Below are 20,146 nucleotides of genomic sequence, written 5' to 3' on the forward strand. Positions count from 1 at the left end.
AACACCTTTTTCAGCGCAAGTGGAAGTCCCATGACATTCTGATGGCTACTGCTAAGATTAAGATCCGCTTTTAAACAGACCCGTTTATACATATTCTTTATGGTGGGAAGGATTTCACCCCAGTGACCATATTTACAGTCAAATGTGCAACTGCTTCTTAAGTAATTTAAGTGAAATTTAACTTTTTTTTTCCAAATTGCTCTTGCATTAACCTAACAATATGGCATAGATATGGACTGACTGTATGGGAAGCTGCAACGATTGCAGGTCATTCTTACAGGTTTTAAACAAATGTGCATGGTGCCAGCAGGCCTGCTGGAAATCAGCATCTCTACAGGAACCTGCACAAAAACCATCAGGAAAATATTCTTGTTGTACATGCAGGAAGTGGCAGCGATACACAGTTCATCTAAATATAGCCGCTGTTGTCAGGTTAATATCTTCTTCTTTTTTTTTTAAGGACTGACATCAGTTATACCCAAAAACTAAAGAGAGAAATGCATTTGATGAAAAAAGGCACAATAATTCAAATGGTAATGTTTTTACAAAATGCTCTTTATTATTAAATAAATAAATACTGCACTTTGTACACAATAAGTTATTTATGACACATTCTTTTTAGGCGATAATGTCTCCTAAAAGGATCCTTAGTGGATCTGTAGTACTTTTATTTTTAATGTCATTCTCATTTCTCACTCCACCCCCACTTTTGTCATCTCATTTCTTCCCAGCTCAAAAGAGTCCATCTGGCCATCAAGAGAATGAATCACAGTTATCTCCCCCCCCCCCCACTATCATTAGTGTAATTTTATCCCCCGTCCCCTCTCACTGGCCCCATCCCACCCCACCTGTATACACGCACACTCACAAACAGCCTCTTCCTCTGCACTGCAGAGCTGGCCGAGTACACACAATACATAATTTACACCATCCCAAAGCCTGGCTCTGATTACAATCTCAGCATCAGCCTTTTAGGAATGAACTACAAACAACAAGAAAGTCAACAACATTATAAACAAGTCATCTGGTGCCCGCCCAGTGTTTTTCTCTTCACTTCCATCCATTAAGCATCCATCTCTGTCCTTGACGTATGGGGTTCACATTCGTACCTACATTCACAGTTCCAAAACATTTCGTTGTTGCTCTCCTCCCACAATCGACATACAAATCAGCCCTTTTTTCTTCTTCTTTTTTTTTTTTTACCCCTGTCCAACTACTTGTGCTACACACATTTTTACTTTCCAAGATTTGGTCCATACGTGTTCAACTGCACCTACGCTGAGCCACAAAGGAGCAAAGGTGTAGGAATGACAGTTGAGTTGTTGTTTTACACAGCTCAGTCCTCGATACCCGTCCCCACACGGTTTTTTCTTTTTCTTCCTGGTTTCGACGGCATTAGTGAGATGAGGTCATCTTAGTCCGCAGTTCCTCGCACATTATTTCCATTTTAACTACATCTCTGCAGCAGCATGTTGAGCGAGTACTCCATGCGTTCACGCAGGTCTGCAGGGCAGCCAGACGTGAGCAGGGAGCTGAGCTTCAAGGTGGTGGAGACACGCTCTTCGTTGATGTATGTCAAGATGTATTCATCCCTTTGGCAGCACAGGATGATCTTGGTGTGGTCGTGATAAAAGTTCACCTTTGGAGGAAGCGAAATGAATAATTATTTGACTGGATCGTTTCATGTTCTTGTATAGCGCATTACTTAATGCGTCGTGAATCCCAAAATGTGCGCTCTGAAAATTAACACAGGTGGAATTTGTCCCCTTGAAAGCATTGCGTTGCGCACGCATAACTTTTTTTTCTTCCTCTCTTTTAGGAATCTCACTCCTCCTGTGTTGCTTTGAATATCGCTGGCAAAAGTATGACAAAATTTCACCTAAACCACACGGCTATGAACACGCCCAGCAAAAGCATCTTTCTTGAGAAATTGCGATATACCTGAAAGGTGCCATCGTTGAAGAGCATCATGAGGGCGCGGTCGGATTTAAGCCACTGCAGAAGGTAGAGTCTGGGCATGTGTGTATCTGTCATACTAACCAGGTCCCCGCCCTGAGTAGGCAACAGAAAAAGCATATCAGGATTAGAAGTGGCGTAAGAAACACCATTTGTCAGACTCAACATGGAAAAAAAAAAGGAAGAAATGAACAGGAGAAAAGAAATAATGGAAAACAGAGATGGGAAAAAGTCAGAGAAGAGAAACAAAAAATGAGAAGAGGTGATTACTCACATCCATGAGGTTTTCCTCCATGTAGTGGGAGAAGTACTTGAGCACAGTCACTTGACCCACAAAGTGTTCGGGAACCTCACAGGTTGGGAACACAGTGCGCTGGCCCAACTCAGCATAATAATGGATGGTCCTGGATAGGAAGAAAAGGGGAGGGGGGGGAGAAAGAGACACGAGGAGTTAAAAAAAAGTTTTATAACTTACAGTACAAAGGATTTCTTTAGAGTAATTATAGCATTTTTCCCTCAACATACTAAAAAGATATATTTTAGAGAAGCACCTCTATTCAAAAGCTATAATCACCTAAAAAATGTGAGTGAAAGCATAGAATAGTCCGTACTTCCTGTCTGGCAGAAGGCTCATGTGAGTGCCATTGTTGAAGAGAACTCCCACGGTGTGATCAGAAAGTTGGTAGCCGAAGCCGTACTTGTTGGAGTAGTCCACCCACTTAGTCACCCACTGCAGGTTACAGCTTCCTGAGCCCTTAGGAATGTCGTCAGCTTCAGGGTGGGAAAACAGAGCAGAGGGATCAGTATGCAACTAACTGGCATACCAGGAAACAATTACCACAGCAGTTTAAAATGTTCTCGTCCCTGTTCAAAATTCATCACCGTATTTAAATGCCGAGATGCTGTATGTTAACTTGTTCTAGCATATGTCTGCATTTTATCGCTTGATGTCTGTTTAAACACATGGATTGCGGTTGAGAGGAATAATTTTGAATTCTTGAATATCTGTTTCATTACTCTTTCATTGTTTGGCTTTCAGATACAAATGATAAGCTTCTGTTGTGTTATAAAACTTGACTTTGAGAGTCTACACTTGTATTAATGTGTAAAAGACATAAACGTGTGTTAATGTACAATGTGTGGATTGCTGTGAGATGTGCAGAGTGCAGAAAAATCCGATCTATAGTGTCAGATAACCCCCCCCCCCAAAAAAAACAAAGCAAAACCAAAAACATACATTTCAAGTACACTCACCTTTAGGCATGCTCTCTAGACAGCCTCTTAAGACACTAGCTACTGTTTCAGCCATGCTTCCAGTTGTGTTGTCTTCCAAACCTTAAGGGAAAACAAGATTAGTTTACTTAGTTTGCCGTCATGCTGTAGAGGACATTGTTACCGTAGTTGCATAACTAAGTTCTTTTTACCAACAAATTTGTCAACATTTCATATTTTTGTAACAATTCTTAGTAGAACTACAGTATGAATTCCAGTGGCAAGTAGTATATATCTGCATAAGCAGTTATAAGTGGAAACAGAACTAATAATAAACCGATATAAGGTTCTAGGTCAGCACTGGACCATATCAGTGTGAACAGATGCATGGGTAACTCACATTCACTACTGCTGCTACAGCTCCCCAGACTACCTCTGACGATCAGACGGATAGTATCTCGCGTCGTAGGGGACCGGGTCTCTGTTGCCGGGGCAACAAGCCTTTCAGCAGATGGCGGATGTGGCCTTCCATCCTGAGGTCGGAAGAAATGACAGAAGGATTCAGAAGATGTGAACTTACACAATCTCTTCCCACTATGACTCAGGAATTAAAATCACAGAAAAAAAAATGGCGGGTAGAGAAGCTAAAAATAATTACTTTTGAGTTTTCTCTGCAAGTGTGCTTGTTACAAAGTTTTAGAGTAGCATCAGTATGACTCACTACTGCTTACCCAACATAACTCTATTTATATTTATTTAGTTAATGCATTAGTTGTCCATTTTCAACATGCATCTTCACTGCCTCTGCATACACGTAACTGCACTATTATGTAGAATGACTCATCTCTTACCTCAGCCTGCTGTTTAATCTGTTGCTGGTTGATAACAGTCCGTTTCAGGTCTTGCTGTAGTTTGTAGATCTCCTCTTCCTCTTTGGTCAGCTTGTCTATCAAAGACAACAATGCCACATACAGTCAGAACATGACCTCATTCATCACCAGTCCCCTTTGCTAAAACTGTGAGTGGACCACCAAGATTAGCCACTGGTCATTTATTGTCAAGAAATATTTTACAAGGACATAAAATAATAGAGGATAAAGTGCTGTTATAACAGAACATGTTTCGGGTGGTGGTGGTTGGGGCTCATTGGCAGCCGTGCCACTTACTCAGCGTCTCGTAGTATTTGACCTTGTCTTTCTTTCCACCAAAGAGCGCAGCCGCAGCCTTCTTGAAAAAACTCTTTGCTGGACTGGAGACGTGGAAATCTGGTGCAGAATGACAACAGCTAGCAGGCAGACGCTCTGGACTGAAGCCCTGTAGAGAGAGAAAGTAGATTAGTGTGTGTTTGAGGGGGTGGTATTGTGAGTCAGCGGAGGAACTGTCAATCAAAAATCCAAACGCAGTGTTGTATTTGTACGTGGCTGCACAAGACAATAACATTTAAAAGGGTGTAGAGAAGAGAACTGGGATTCAGGTGTGGATGAATTGCTGCCTAACCTGTGTGAAAAAGTCATGCCGCAGAATGTGGTCCAGGTGGGGTCTGTCCTCAGGGCTCTTTGCTAATAGACTGGAGATGAGCTGCTTAGCCTGCAGTGACAGGGAGGAGGGCAGGCTGTACCGTGCCTCTCTGATACACCTATACGTCTCTTTCAAGTTGGTTGTCTCAAATGGCGGTCTGCCCAACAGCATAGTGTACCTGTAGCAGGAGGATGCAAAAGGAAAAGCAAAAGTGAGCTGATGGTGATCGTTAAAATGTCATTATATTACACAATACTTCTAAACTACTGGAAGTAAGAGAAGTGCATGGTCCTATTTTCTACCATGTAACTTAGCATTTTCAACTACTAGGTATTCCTATCTTTCGGAAGAACAACATATCCAGCCACGTGGTATGGCCCTTCAGGTGGACTAACTGGCATAGTTATTTTACTCTATGTTCTTGGGTGAGGGGAATATTTTTACAGTATATTAACAAGTGACATTTCACCCCCCCCCTTAATTATGAAGTCCTTTGCAGGGAATGCACAGTAAGCCTACTCACATGACACAGCCCAGGGCCCAGATATCAGACTCACAGCCATGGCCCTGCTTGTTGAGAACCTCGGGGGACAGGTAGTTGGGAGTGCCGCAGATCGTCTTCCTCCTGTTTCCAGCCGGCTCCAGCTTGGCAGCCAGACCAAAGTCCCCTACTTTCAGGTCCATAGACTCACTCACAAAGAAGTTACCTGGGGGGGAGAAAAAGCATGAGAAGAGCAACACCGATATTCCAACCTGGATCAAAGGCTAAATACTGCACGGATTGTCGAATGGATCGATAAACCGGGACGCAGCCGAGACAAGACCATAAAGACAAAGCGTGGAGGGCGACTCAAAGGTGGTATTGCAATTCAACATTTAGAAGTGTGGAAATCCCTGAATGTTTTTTGTCTGTTTTTACAAGAACACATGGTGCCTCAGCAATGAGTCGTGCAGCAACCCCCCTTACCCAGTTTGAGGTCTCTATGCAGGATCTCTTGTTCGTGCAGGTACTTCAGTCCAGAGACGATCTGTCTTAGGTAATAACGAACCTCAGGCTCGGTCAGCACTTTGCGTGCCTTTAGGATATGGGCTAATGACTGGATAAAGACAAAACACGACACAGAAAAGAATGGCGGTTAGGCTCTGAGAGACGGTTTCATCAAACTCCAGGTCAACCTTTGACTTTTGTCTACACGAGAACAGTAACCAAAAAAAAAAGGGTGCAATGCAGGTGCTATCCGGAGCACTTGGGGGGGGGGGGATATGCACCACCGGCAAAGAGAACTAGAAGAAAGTTATGATCCGACAAGACATGACACCACTCACTTTTCTGTTGCAGTATTCCAACAGGATGTAGATGTTTTCTTTGTCCTCGAAATGGTGATAGAAGTGCACGATGTGCCTGTGGTGGAGCGCTCTGTGCAACTCGATTTCCCTGTCAATCTGCGGGGGAGGAAGGAGACACATGTTGCGGGTTATTAGCGTGCGAGCGTGCGGTTTACTTACTCTGGACGTCTCGGGCGACTGGCGCGCGCGCGCGCGCCGACGCACGGCCTGTGCGCTCACCTTTTCGCGCTGGTGCGGTTTGGAGACGCGCGTGTGCGGGATGATTTTGGCTGCGTAAACTTTGCTGGTGGAGAGGTCGGTCATCTCGTAGCATTTGGCGAACCCCCCCTAAAAAAAAAATTAAAAAAATAAAAAAATGTAAAAAAAAGAAAGAGAATAAATAAAAAACAATTTACATGGCGTGTCCATCACTGTACGCGTTGTAAATCCCAGAGCCAAATTGAATCAACGGCCCATCTCTGGGGGGGGGGGGGGGGGGAGCAAAGGGGGGCTACCTTTCCCAAAACTTTCCCGCGGCAGTAGCACTTCCCCGTGGCGGGATCCGTGACTATTCTCGCCATCTCCGAAGGCGCGCTGCGGTCATCCGCTCTCTTCCGGCGCGGCTCGCTGGACCTCTGCGTCGACTCGCACATGCCGCTGGTGTTGGTCGGCCCGATATTCCTCAGTATCTCCATCGGTATGTGTGTGTGTGTGTGTGTGTGAGAGGGGAGGGAGGGGGAGAGAGAGAGAGAGAGAGAGAGAGAGAGAGAGAGGAGGCAGGCTTCGAGACTCGTGCCGGGAATGCGGTGGCGAGCGTCCCGTCAGAGAGGTTTTATAGCCCACCCTCGTCCGCGAGCCACTCCCTGGGTCGGCCTCCCTCTCTCTGACGTCACGGCGTCTAAGCCGGCGAGAGCTCTGGCTCGTGTCGCGGATTCTGCAGTTAAACCTTCATTTCACCACGTCAGTGTGAATGACTACAGAAGGGGATCGAGCCTCCCAGTTGCCACCCACCTCACCAGCGGACTAATCCCAGTAGCGGGCGCGCAAATCAATGACCAGCTGGCCTTGTCCCTGTACTAATTGGTTATCGATTTGTGACGAGCCAGCGTGCTCGTTTGAGGCCACCTTTGAAATGTCCGTATTGTTAATGTCACCGGTTATTTTCTTGCCCGGTGCGGGATTCGATACGAGGTGTTCTGCACCACAAGGCGACGTCGCTAACCGCTCGGCTAAAGGGTCTGACATTAGTAGTTTACATTGCTATGGGGGCGATGGTTTGCTCGGGAGGTAGAGCGGGACGTCTGCTAACTGGAGTGTTGCCGGTTCGAGCTTCAGCTCCTCCTGCTCCCGATGAGCGAGCCGTTACCCTGCATGGCTGGGTTTGTGTGTGCGCGCGCGCGCGCGTGTGTGTGTGTGTGTGTGTGTATGTGTGCTCATGGGTGAATGTGAGGTACTCATTGATTGTAAAGCGCTTTGAGCGGCTGTTGCAGCTAGAGCAGCGCCACACACACACGCACACACACGCACGCACACGCGCACACACGCACACACAGTCAGTCCATTTACCAATAACAAATGTATCGAGTCCGTTAACAAGCCTCACTGAAGATACCCGCCATGCAGCTGATGGCAGATGTGGTGCTGCGCAGACTCACGTCTTGCTCTTTTCTTCTTTTTTTTTTTTGATATCTCAATTTGGAGCACCAGCACCATCAGGTGGAGACGCCGCATTAAGCTTTGGACTTGTTAGACTTCACATACGACCTTGTCTTTTTGTGCACTCGAGACTGCATCTACCAAAAGGGGCAGGTTTGATACTAGGCCTCAGACAGCTGGACGCCCCAATGTGTGTAATGTTGTAAATCCCAATGTAGCAGTGGGATTAGAAGTGTACCCGGTTATTTTCTTGCCCGGTGCGGGATTCGATACGAGGTGTACTGCACTACAAGGCGACGTCACTAACCGCTCGGCTAAAGGGTGAGACCCGTTAGCTAGGGGCTAACGTGTCTTATTAGTAGTTTATAGAAGGATAGTGGGGGTTTAATGTCAGTATTTGCATAAATTCAAGAGCATCGCGCTTTTTATTAAAAGGTGCTATATACGAGATTTCGAACATTAATATAGCCGCAAACTACCATCTGCTGTGTGAAGAGGCAGTGGAGACATTGTGTCCTGGGCAGAGGATGACGTCACGCCCCCCCTGTGTGTCGTCACCAGTATCTGTTCTTTGTTTTGGAAGACGGGCCGGCCGCGCGTGCACGTGAGGTAGCCGGCGTTAGCGGGATAGCTAGTGTAAACTACTAATAAGACACGTTAGCCCCCTAGATAACGAGTCTGACCCTTTAGCCGAGCGGTTAGTGATGTCGCCTTGTGGTGCGGTACACCCCGTATCGAATCCCGCACCGGGCAAGAAAATAATCGGTTGCACTAGTAGGCTAATAATTACGCTAACGTGGATTTAGGTCAATTGGCAGCTCGAAGAAATTACTCCTTACCAAGGCGAATGCGTTACTGATGTTGATAAAATAACTGTACGGTCTACGACTACTACTTTTGGCTGCTCCCCGTTAGGGGGCGCCACAGCGGATCATCCGTTTCCATATCTTCCTGTCTTCTGCATCTTCCTCTGTCACATCAGCCACGTGCATGGCTTCCCTCACTTCATCCATGGACCTCCTCTTTGGCGTTCCTCTTTTCCTCTTCCCCGGCAGCTCTGCGACTACTACAATAAAAAACTATATTGTACAAGTCAATATTCCAACCGAACCCAACAAAATAATAGCCAAGAACGCGAGGGGGCTGGGGTTTGGCTTGAGATGCTTGTGCTGCATATCCTGAACAGTACCCTTTAAAGACTATAAAATTGCTCTCCTAAGTAGCAAGGGTCAACTTAGGGATGAGCAAGTCTATGCGGCATGTGAACACTAACACAAATTCGGGACTTGTGACTTGAAATAGAAGCAATCGTACAGGGAATTCAAAGGCAACCTGTCTTCGTCAACTATCCGCCACTGGGAGGGGGTGAGTTGAAGCCGATCCCACTGGACAACCCGCAGCACGGGGGCCAGGCCGGGCAACGGCACCTCCTGACAAGTCTCTCCCCCACATGTATCGTGACCCCGCTACCACTGTGACAGAATCACACAGAGAACTGCTGCACATTGGGGATCTGACATGAGGTCAATAGAAATAAAGCGTTGGAAATATCACTTGATCAACATAATGGAAAAAAGTGTCGCAGCTTTCGTGAGTTTTTTCTAGTTCAATTCCAAGTTTGGAACGCCCTTCATAGCTCAATTCCAGCTGGTTTTGACAGATTCTAGACCCGCTGTCAGCTTAGCAGATGAACACAGAATCTCAATGTTTGCCATCTTTCATGTCTAACATTAACATAAGAGGGACTATGTTTGACAAAAGATACCATTTCAGAGACGCATCTTATTATCGCTGTATCAGAATGAATTACACACAAAGGCGGTGGTGTTATGGGTCAGTGGGAGAGCAGTAGGCAGCGGAGTGAAAGACAGAGTGATTCATTGCTGTTTTCAGTGGCAACCATTTAAATGGACATATTTTGAGTAACAGTGGATGGTTGTATTTGAAACAAGATTGTTATTGAGTTTGAGGGCACCATTGTTTTGGCAGGACTCACGATTAGTGCAAATGCTGCCGGGACAAGCTCCTGTTGAAATCATCCCAAAAATGTGCTCACGTAAGGAGTCTCCACTGTAGCGCTCTTGTAATGTCCCAACAGCACATCAGCGATGAGGTCTTCTAAACAACAGCATCACCGTCTCTGTCATGGTTGCTTCGAATCTTGTGCAAATTTCTCTATATTTACAGGTTGTATCAGGCATCAAAAAGGTTCTCGAGGAGTAAAAGTTGCTGAGGATGACACAATTATGGAGTAGTTTAATGTAGAGGGCTTTTATTATTCTGTGATCTACTCATTTGCCAGGCTTGAGCGTACAGTGCTGATGTTATAGGCCCATGTCTGGTCAAGACCAGAGCCAACAGAGGACTGGTGGGGCCAGTTGGTGAATGGGAATCTACAGGCAATGACACACGCTTCATCCGGAAGCTCTTTTAGCAGCTTGTCCCCCAGTACCTCCATCTGTCGATTAATCACAAACCCTTCATGAGTCACCAACAAACAAGTTGCAAGACGACAAATGAGAAAACTGATTTAACTGCTTCTCTATATAACAAAGAGGCAGCAAAGATCTGAACTGAGAAAAAGAATTTTTCCACAAGAAAGGAAACTCACCACTCCTGGAGCAAGAAAAACCATCACATTGTGGTAAGCTGATAGATCAGTCTACAAAAACAGACACAGAAGGGTCAAATACAACAATTTGATTTCCATCAAAGAAAGTAATCATTTTTAAGGTTATACCATCCAAAAGTCCTTCTTGAAAAATGTTGCCTGACTGGAAGGAACACCCATCCACCAGGCCTTGCCCCTGGTATATGCCACAAGCATGGAATTGAGCTCAAAACCCGTGCATTGGAAACCAGTAGAACAGGCTGCAAAGACCTGAGGAAGAATATCGAATCATGTAAAAGACAGCTTTCGAAAACCTACAAACAGCAGCATTGAACACAACAATGTAGGGATGCACTGATATCAGTTTTTCAAAGCCCATACTGACTCCGAGTATGAATATTTAACTACTGGCCAATACAGAGTATCGATCCAACTCATTCATTTTGCTGAACAATGCGGACTTAGACCACTAGTTTGGGGTTAATGGGCAAAATAATTGAGAGAGATACTGTTTTCCCACAATAGTAAAGGGTTCCATGTGCCAAAAATGCCCAATGTTATGGCTTTTGGTATCAAATTTTAGTCTTGGGTAAAGTCTCTGATATCCATATTCCATTTTAGCCTGGTAACGGACCAGTATCTGATACCAGCAACATTATTAGTGCATCCTTACGAGCATGCACACACAACAGAAGCAGAACTGGACAGAAATGTAAACTACCCTGGGGCTGCGGTGCTTTGGGCTCCAGCTGTTCTCTTGGTTGTGGGGTATCTGCATGACTGTGGGGCCCGTAGGTGGCCGCAGAGCCTGTCTGCTGCTCAGAGGCACTACGATAAGTCACGGCTCGGCCACCAGAATGTATTGGGATTAATTGCCTGCACTCACAGGTGGACACTTCACATGCACACATACACACACACTGCTAGCATTTGCCTCACACACTCTCTGGAATACATCCTTCTTCTTAGTCCATTATCCCCCTTCCTTTTTTTTCTCTTGTCTTCTCCTTTATCACCATAGCTGCCATCCTAAACTGATATTGATAAGCTCGATTTAATTATGTTTTGTCAAACACGTGAGCATCTGTTTCTATGTCTACGTCTTATCAGATACATGTCATTTTTCGTTTCTGAGTTTCCTTGTCTCACTTGTGGTGACTGTCCCCCTCTGGGAGAAGCGATGCTAATTGGTTGTTTAGCTGATCAAACATGCTGAAGAGGGGGACTGGTGGCAGCTATAAATGTATAGCAAAAACCCTGTACTTTTGCCATCCCACAGATCATCTAAAGGATGGAGTTATTATAAGCAGTTCTTGATAATTAACAGATTGCCTTTGCAGGTGGAGATCCTGGACTCCACTGGCGGATTAACTCTGTGTAGGACACACTGGCAAGCAAAGTCCCTGTGCTGTATGCCAAGTCTGCCGACAGCACAGGTTTTAAATACATCAACTGCCACCAGGATTCAACTGGTGATGCATTCAGATGAAGGTGTTTCTGTTGTGAAACAGCAGAGAGCTTACATGAGGGAATTTACAGTCCTATGGTCACCACACCTATATCATCAATTTGAAGTTTCAGAAAAGATATAAAAATGTTTTGGTCTAGATTTGAAGAACATCAACTTGGCCAGATTTATCAATTTTCCTGGAATTTAATTCCTGGAATATGTCAATCATAACCTTTCAAATCTGCCAATGCATCCTAGCCCTGTGAGGCTGGTGCAAACCTCAGTAGCTCAGCTCAGCTCACCAACAGAAACAAAGGAAAATTTGAGGGCTGGCTTTGTGAGGTTAACTGCATCCTCTCATGTCATACCATTATGCATTTGTAATGTTCTGTGACAGGCATGTGAATATTTTCTAAATTCCCATCAAGTTCTCAAGGGTTCAGCCGCTGAACAGTCAGATGTTCGCTTTGATTTAAACTTGGGCAATTGCACAGGCAATGTTTGACAAGACAGGAAGTGAATTCTGACTCACTTACCAGCCTTCCATCTCCAGAGCCCAGGTCTGCTAGGCGACCTCTCCGTCCTTCAAGCAACTTCATAATATTTACAGTCTGAGCTTTACTGGAGGGCAAATAAGGCACCTGAACGACAGTGATAACGCAAGTCAATATATGTAATCGGTAATACAGGGCTCCTGTATTACAATCAATATGACTTTATTACTACTGAGGCATTAGGTAGGAGCCACAATAATGGTTGGAAGATAAGCCGTACAAATATAATATTCAATTGGTCCCCATTGTAGAGCAGCAGCGAGGCTTTTTTAAAAGTTAAACTTCAAGAGTCTTACACATAATCTGTTATTCTTGCTGTCTTGGACAAACCCTTTCAGAAAAGTTGAATCAAATATGAACACAATAGCAAGCAAAGGCATATGGTTCATACAGTCATCAAAAGGAAGAAAACGTTAACGCTCTAATGTCTGTGAATGTTCCCATTCATCCAGGTCATGGTTAGCCAAAGGAGTTGAATCGAGTGCAACTGGACTTGGTATATATCCGTGACGACGTTTTGCCTCTCATCCAAGAGGCTCCCTCAGTTCCTGCCTTTCTGACTAGACCAAGCTAGTCTGACTGGCTGGTGATGAGACTCAGAATTTATCCTCTTTGGAGTCGTTGTCAGAGCTACTATAGATGTCCATGGCTTAACGCTCTCATTGACCGGAGTTTCATTCTGGCAATTGCTAAAATATCTGCAAAAGCAGTCAAATTGCATTTGCATTTATTATAGCCAAAAATAGCCTTCATTCACTGTCAGTACACCTGTTCCATTTTTTTCCTTTCAGTTTTTGTGGGAAATCTGCTGTGGTAAGGTAGATCCAGTCTGATTAGGAAAAAAAAACACTGTGGTTGGTAGAAACTTGCTCAGCATTACAAATGAATTATCCTAATTACTTGTTGGAGAAACACTGCATGACACCATGGAACATGGGTAAGAGATTTCTTGCGAGGACGTAATATTTAGAATATTTTTTTCTCTTTTTGAATATAATATTGAGAATGTTTTACGATTTCATATCCCAACAAATGCCAAATCCCCCTGGAACAACAAATGCTGGAGTTTCATTATTACCCAATTGCTTATAATCTGCTTATCAGGGTGCTTTCATGTCCATCATCTTGTGCTGACAGTGGAGAAAGGTATGTGCATGGTTCATTATGCAATACTGATGGGTCTTGATACTGAATTAACTTCAAATTATACCACCATGACTTACCACTTTCTTTTTTCCCCCCATTTTGTTGCTAGTGTGGAGCTCTATGCTCCAGGACAAGCAAAATATTGTTACTGTGCAAGTTATGTACAGTCAAAACTTGTTTTACACATACACAATATTTGATTAAGGTGTAAGAACAGCAAAGCAAACATGTAAAAACAGAAAAACGGAATGTTGCATACCCTGAGGCTTCTAGGGACTTTGCGAAAGCCCGGCATGGTAAAGAGACTCCACACCCCGTACAAGCCAGCGAGCAGAGCCCCTGTGGAGGCAGTCAGGATGGGGTGGTCTCTGGTGTGCGAAGGGGCTAAACCGGAGCATTGGTCTTCAAGAAGCACCTCTATTGCGTCCTCCATTGCAAATTACCCTTTAAATGCATGAACATACAGCTGATTAAATTTGCAATTAACCCCAGATTAACCAACACCCAATGAATAAAAATGAGTGCATGCTGGTGACCCCTAAAATAATAGTCCACGGATGGTGTTCATTCAGATATGCAATAATAAGCAGTGTCACGGTTTATTACATCTGCCAATGTAAAGATTAAAAGCAAAAGTCAGTCATTCAAAATCTTATCTAGTTTATTTATACCTGCTGAGATGTTATAAATTTGCACTACTTATGTTACCATCCATGTTTGAACAATTTTTGTGCTATAGTGTCTTGAGGATAATAATTTGGGAACCAAACGTTCGTCAAAAGAGGTTAAACTGGCCAGTGAAACAGCATTGACTTAAAAAGCGTTTTGGGTTAGGCTATGCATACATATATAAAAACTCGTGATTTCAGTTTCCTAATGGCAGTAAAGCTACCCTCATTGTATTGCTGTTGACATCATGTTGCCTTTGTTACAACTCTCAGGTTTTGTGCTTCTGGCAACAGCTCATTTTATTCCAAAATGAGTGCTTACTTATTCTAACAGCAGATGGCGACACAGAGGCATTGTAGCCCCCCCCCCCATGCAGAATACATTCTAGAACCGTTTGTTTACCAAGCTTAAATTCGACAGAAACCACGAGAAACGAGCCTCCTTGAAATGATTTACGCAGAGACTTTCGGTGGTCTTTATCCAACCGTGAGATACGGCGTGGTGGACGTAGCCCCGAATTCGGGAACTGCGACGGATGTTCCTCTGCAGAACCTGGATCAGTCCAGATATTCAAGGGGAGGGAAATGAGATGACAAATTATTTTCCTAGGCCTCAAGCAAAAACTGCTTCTACCACCCTTGCGCACAGACACGCATGCACAAAACTAAGACTTCGCCAAGTCGAGCACCTCGGCGTTCGCTCGCCGCTTGGCACGCGCCCCCCCTCGTCCGCACGCGGCTCCCTCTCACCGGCCCGTACGGATACGGAAACGGTCCAATCACAACGCGACGCCACGGCAAACCCCGCCCTACAACATCTGCAACTGACCGCCCCCGTCACGCGGGCTTGCGTGCGCGTATGGTGACGCAGGTTACAGCCCCACAAGTCTACGCGCGCTATTACGCCCCGCATGGTTGAGGGATTTGGCGATCGGAACCTTAAAACCCGACAAAAACAACGCATGCGCAGGCGCGCGCTCGCGCAACGTACACACGCATGCACGCGTCGACAATAAAACCCCTTCAAACCCGTTTCATTTCCATTTTACCAGCCAATCGAGAACGCAGTGGGCCGGGGGCGGGGGGGGGGGATTTGCCGATTAGGTCTGCGCAGGCATATTGCGTATGACGTATGACGTACGGCTTCCACTGAATGGACTACAATATTCACACGCGCGCGCGCACCCCCCCGTTTCAGCCGCCGTACGCTTTTATCTCTCGAGCAGCGCTTTCTTTCTGCGCGGGGGGGGGGGTGTAGCGGCCGGATCGAGAGTGACGCAAAAGGAGTGGCCGTCGCCGCCAAATAATTAATTTCTCAGAGGGCTGTATTATTCTAGTAAGCCCAACTGTCCCCCCCCCCACCCCCACTGCACTGTATGCGATACACACTGTAGATAACCAGAGACATACATCATGGACCTGTATGGAAAGGTAAGACGCGCAAGGTTTCACTGGATAGAGCGGAGGAGGCTGCGAATGAAGGGGACAAAACGAGAACCTCGCTGCGCTTCTATAATAAGCTCGTCGTGTACACGCCCGGCCTTGATTGCTCTGAATCAGCTTTACAAAAAACAAAAAAAACAAAAGCAGTGGGCTTCGTTACGATGTTTGATTGACACGTCGCGCGCGTCGTCCCACGGCACAGAACCGGGAGACGTCTCCGTAAATACAGCGGGGTTTTACGCATGACGCTGCGCCGGGGTTGGGGAAGTGGCGACCGTTGTGACTATGTACACTATTGTAGTGTTACTATTCGTGGGTTACCAACTTAATCATTAATATATATTGTAGCGTGCATGGATAAGAAGGCACGCTGGCCGCTGGCTCGCGGGTCTGCCCGTTTAGTCTAGCGGTTAGCGATGTCTCCTGCGGTGCGGGCGATACGGATTCGCGCCCCGGCCGCGGCAGTTCCTGTGGTTGCGTCGTCCCCCGAATTCGCTACAATATATATATAAGTACACGGAGACGAGGATGCGGCACAAGTCGGATCTTTACTGGCGGAGACGTCGCACACTCCAGGCTCGACCAGTGTGTCACAGCAGTGGTTCTCAACCTTTTTGGGGTCCTGGACCCCCTGCGTATTTTTGATCTACCCTGAGGACCCCTCCACCTGATCTTGGGGCAGGGGGTTGCAATTTGATAGAAACAGTAGAAACTGCATTTTAAATTGCATTATAGCATTTATTCACTCTTTGGGGCAAAAATAAGAGCTTTCAGTTGTAACTTAGATATAGTTAACAAAACAGAATTCTTATGCAGTAACTTTCAGATATATGTAACAAAACAGAATATGTATTCAGTAACTTTCAGATATATGTAACAAAACAGAATATGTATACAGTAACTTTCAGATATATGTAACAAAACAGAATATGTATGCAGTAACTTTCAGATATATGTAACAAAACAGAATATGTATTCAGTAACTTTCAGATATATGTAACAACAGAATATGTATTCAGTAACTTTCAGATATATGTAACAAAACAGGATTTTTATGCAGTAATTTTCAGATATATGTAACAAAACAGAATATGTATTCAGTAACTTTCAGATATATGTAACAACACAGAATATGTATTCAGTAACTTTCAGATATATGTAACAAAACAGAATTTTTATGCTGTAACTTTCAGATATATGTAACAAAACAGAATATGTATGCAGTAACTTTCAGATATATGTAACAAAACAGAATATGTATTCAGTAACTTTCAGATATATGTAACAACAAAATTTTTATGCAGTAACTTTTAACGAGCAGACGGGAGCGAGATCTCATTAAAATACAATAAATTACACTTGTGAAACAGATGTAATTAGAGAAAAAAGTCCTGTTACCCTTTATAGTTTAGGTAGATAAAGGTCTCAGTCACATCTGAGTAAAATAATCCTGTTTCTATAAATGTCATAGGATCTTTTTTTTTTTAAGATATTTTATTTTCACTGACCCCTTGCAATTACACCACGGACCACTAGGGGTCCGCGGACCCCCCCCCCCCCCCTGGTTGAGAAACACTGTATTACAGAACTCCGTAGCGGCGACAGGCCAACACAATCGAGCACCGAGCGCTCGATCCAATACGCCACAGCGACGGTCCGTACGGCGACGGCCCTCGCGGCTGTCGGCGGTCGGGCGCCGTGCACGTTGGACAACGTAGTGTGTATCCGCCGCCGCGTTTGGAGCCGACGTCGTAAGAAGAAAAAAACAAAAAAACTACAACCCCCATCGCGTCGTCGAAGACGTCGGCGAGACGCGTGGCGACGCGCCTCCGCTCGCGCGCAGCCTCGTCGGGAGGGGGAAAGCGCGTGCGTGTCACGAGCCGTGTGAGGGGACAGCTCCCGGGTTCTGAATCTGGTCCGCAGACCAAAACCACCGCCTGACTGACACACACACACACACACACACACGCACACACCGAGACACAGGCCTTCAGAAAAAGGTTGGTCGACACCATTTGTTCGTATCCATTTAACGTCGGTAATGTGACAGAATTTCATGCGTTTTTTTCTTATTTAATCAAAAGAAGAAGGAGAGAAAAAAAGAAAAAGACCTCGTGCCCGGAATAGAACCGCTGGTCTTAGCGCCTCTGCATCAGCATCCTCCCTGGTACATCCAGGGTCGGGGTTTTAAAGATGTCCATCGTTTTGGCTGTGTTAAGATATGGCATATTAAGTTGCATGGGTGTCAATGGAAACGTGGCTCGGTGGCCTTGCCAGTGTTAAAAGAGGCTGTGTAGCAGCAGCGTATCGGATCGGACACGGGATGGAGGTAGGGCATCTTCAGTAACTAGACAGGGAGGGGGTGACGGTACACTTGCCGTAGACCGTTTCCTTGTGAAGACCCTTTTTTTGGGGGGGGGGCAACGATGACTGTGTTCTCATCGTGATGTTTTTGGGTACCCTTATCTTCACAGGGCCAATGAACGCTAGCAGTCATGACTGAGACGCTCCACGTATTACGCTGTAAAATCAAAAATGTCTTCGATTAGTCCGCGTCTCGTTTATCGTTGTGCCAGTAAGCTGCAGAAGTTTTTACGTGTGCCAGTGCCACCAAAGGTTTGTATCACAATAATTTGATTGTGTTGAAATTGTGTTCCTCTTTCATGTCAGATGTGTACTAAGGGAATCGGCACTGAGTAAGGAAAGCTCATGCTGGTGCTGTTTTAGCGTATTTTAAACTGGGCGCTGCGGTCGGTGCGGTCTCATCCTTTTGAGATTTCAAAACTTTGGAAAATGATAGCCTACACGTTAAACAGATGTCCGATGCACACTCCTTCAAATGTAAGGCTTCCCATGTTACACCACAGCAAGCTTTATCTTCACACCGGCAATCATTCTGTGAAAGTAGGCGACACAATCTTCCACTGACGAATGACTAGTGATTGTAGTCTGCCACTTCTGAAGCCTCTGGGTTGCCTAATGTGTCTGTGGTCATTGCTCTGGTTTACCTGAAACAACCTCCTGTCACCCATACACTTGCATGTGTGGCTGCACGACACCATCTCCTGCCTCCCGGTTGTCTCCTCCCCTCTTCCATGAGTGCAAAACGGAGTCGAAGTGTGGAAGGCCGTCACAGAAAAGACGCAGTATATAGATAGGGAATTTGTTATGTGACAAAACCCTATTCTCATGCTGAATAAGTAGCACACTTACATGACAAATCTTTACACGTGTATTTCATGTTTAGGACCTGATCCTTATTGCACAATGTGTCCTCTGGTGTTTTGCAGATGGCTGCCACTCAGGATGTTAAAGGGAAGGGAGAGGGAGGGGACCAGAACTTTGACTATATGTTCAAGCTGCTGATCATTGGAAACAGCAGTGTTGGCAAGACGTCATTCCTTTTCCGTTACGCAGACGATGCCTTCACTTCAGCCTTCGTCAGCACAGTGGGCATTGACTTTAAAGTGAAGACTGTCTACAAGAATGACAAGAGGATCAAACTACAGATCTGGGTATGTGGGATCACTTGGGGAGTGGTTCAGGTAGATTGGCCCAGTTGGTCGAGGAACAGCACAATAGAGATTTTACAAATCTCTCCAAATTGAAAATATGCTCTGGCAAATTTGATCCATGGAAAAACTGGTCATGTTATTGGAGGAAACTGCATTTATCATGACAGCAAATCAAGACCATGTTCCCCTCAATTTATCCATATCCTGAACTCCTCGACTGGACAATATCAAAGTGTAACTCACTGTGCTATCTGCATCTCGACAGCAGGATGTAAGTTAATATGATAAATTGCATTTCCTTCTATTTTTGACCAACTCCGTACACTGTTAACTGTTGAAGAGCCTATGATGCCACGAGGTAGAGTGAGCCAATCATATGATGAGAATATGTGGAAAGAGCTCAGAGGCACAGAAATTAAATTTATCAGTAGTTTACAACCATGTGCCATCAAGGATTACATATATGTGGTGGGTCTCCTTCAACTAAATGCTACACTAGGTGATCTACCCAATCCCCCCCCCCCAATTTGGGTGAAGGTTCATTTAAGGGTAACTCTTCTTGGCCCCCAAAGACACATGATTGGACACCACTGCTCCTTATGATCTTTAGTACCTGCTTGTAAATAATGAACTGTTATAAAGAGAAGGAAAAAAGTCAGAAAAAACTGATGGCATTTAAAATTCAACGCCACAGTACAGGGCAGTTTATCCATTTCACTGATGTCCCTCTTCTATGTTGTCATTCCAGTCATGCATGCATTCCTATTCATCTCCAATAGAGAAGAGTGCAATCATGTTTGAATACAATTAGTATCTGCCTGGCAGAAAAAAGTAATTTCTATCGTCTTCCAAGGTCCTTTGGAGGACTAGCTAAACTCTATAGGGGGTCGATCTATGCTTTTACCCACCATGCACAAGGGGAATGGCTCTCTAGATGTACTCTGCCCCTCTCTTTTCCCACTCTGATTGTCTTTCTTTTCGGAGAGTGACCCACATTTGTAAAACCTATTAAGCTATAAATCCCTGTCAGTCCCAGTTGCACCTTGTCCTTTATTTGTTGATCACTATGTAGCAAGGACCGTGACAGGTTG

At 45.0% G+C, this 20,146-nt stretch overlaps 3 protein-coding genes across 4 annotated transcripts in view; 1 reads left to right on the forward strand and 2 right to left on the reverse strand.

Annotated features, from left to right (window-relative positions):
• Nucleotides 1-534: 534 nt before the first annotated feature.
• plk2b (polo-like kinase 2b (Drosophila)) lies at nt 535-6,806 on the reverse strand. The gene is made up of 14 exons (XM_056296608.1): nt 6,528-6,806; nt 6,253-6,360; nt 6,013-6,129; nt 5,654-5,783; nt 5,210-5,393; nt 4,666-4,864; nt 4,335-4,482; nt 4,020-4,114; nt 3,569-3,701; nt 3,211-3,291; nt 2,568-2,727; nt 2,231-2,360; nt 1,942-2,052; nt 535-1,639 (listed from the first exon to the last, which is right to left on the reverse strand). The coding sequence occupies exons 1-14, from the start codon at nt 6,705-6,707 to the stop codon at nt 1,448-1,450; spliced, it is 1,968 nt and encodes a 655-aa protein (XP_056152583.1). The 5' UTR covers nt 6,708-6,806; the 3' UTR covers nt 535-1,447.
• Nucleotides 6,807-9,921: 3,115 nt separating this feature from the next.
• si:dkey-190g11.3 (uncharacterized protein LOC567059 homolog) lies at nt 9,922-15,110 on the reverse strand. Of its 2 annotated transcripts, none has more exons than XM_056294362.1 (6): nt 14,501-15,110; nt 13,689-13,873; nt 12,266-12,370; nt 10,409-10,549; nt 10,280-10,330; nt 9,922-10,126 (listed from the first exon to the last, which is right to left on the reverse strand). In XM_056294362.1, the coding sequence occupies exons 2-6, from the start codon at nt 13,860-13,862 to the stop codon at nt 9,956-9,958; spliced, it is 642 nt and encodes a 213-aa protein (XP_056150337.1). In that variant the 5' UTR covers nt 13,863-13,873; nt 14,501-15,110; the 3' UTR covers nt 9,922-9,955. The 2 variants fall into 2 exon arrangements, with proteins under 2 accessions (XP_056150337.1, XP_056150346.1); XM_056294371.1 differs by having other exon boundaries at nt 14,420-15,110.
• A 375-nt stretch (nt 15,111-15,485) lies between these two features.
• Nucleotides 15,486-20,146, forward strand: part of rab3c (RAB3C, member RAS oncogene family) — a 32,646-nt gene continuing 27,985 nt past the window's right edge. The window contains exons 1-2 of the mRNA XM_056287692.1: nt 15,486-15,528; nt 18,831-19,055. Of these exons, the coding sequence (XP_056143667.1) occupies nt 15,511-15,528; nt 18,831-19,055 (243 nt within the window). The 5' untranslated portion in view covers nt 15,486-15,510. The remainder of the gene's footprint in view (nt 15,529-18,830; nt 19,056-20,146) is intronic.

This window comes from Lampris incognitus, chromosome 1 (genome assembly GCF_029633865.1).
Source record: "Lampris incognitus isolate fLamInc1 chromosome 1, fLamInc1.hap2, whole genome shotgun sequence".
NCBI lineage: Eukaryota > Metazoa > Chordata > Actinopteri > Lampriformes > Lampridae > Lampris > Lampris incognitus.

Coding starts and splice junctions, on each gene's coding strand:
- plk2b (XM_056296608.1), bottom strand. CDS start 6,707: ATGGAGATACTGAGGAATATCGGGCCGACCAACACCAGCGGCATGTGC. Junction 5,394..5,653: donor GCATAGAGACCTCAAACTGG/GTAAGGGGGGTT, acceptor TCTCCCCCCCAG/GTAACTTCTTTGTGAGTGAG. Junction 3,702..4,019: donor AGATTAAACAGCAGGCTGAG/GTAAGAGATGAG, acceptor TTCCGACCTCAG/GATGGAAGGCCACATCCGCC.
- si:dkey-190g11.3 (XM_056294362.1), bottom strand. CDS start 13,862: ATGGAGGACGCAATAGAGGTGCTTCTTGAAGACCAATGCTCCGGTTTA. Junction 12,371..13,688: donor AAGTCCCTAGAAGCCTCAGG/GTATGCAACATT, acceptor ACTGTCGTTCAG/GTGCCTTATTTGCCCTCCAG. Junction 10,550..12,265: donor GCTCTGGAGATGGAAGGCTG/GTAAGTGAGTCA, acceptor ATTCTTCCTCAG/GTCTTTGCAGCCTGTTCTAC.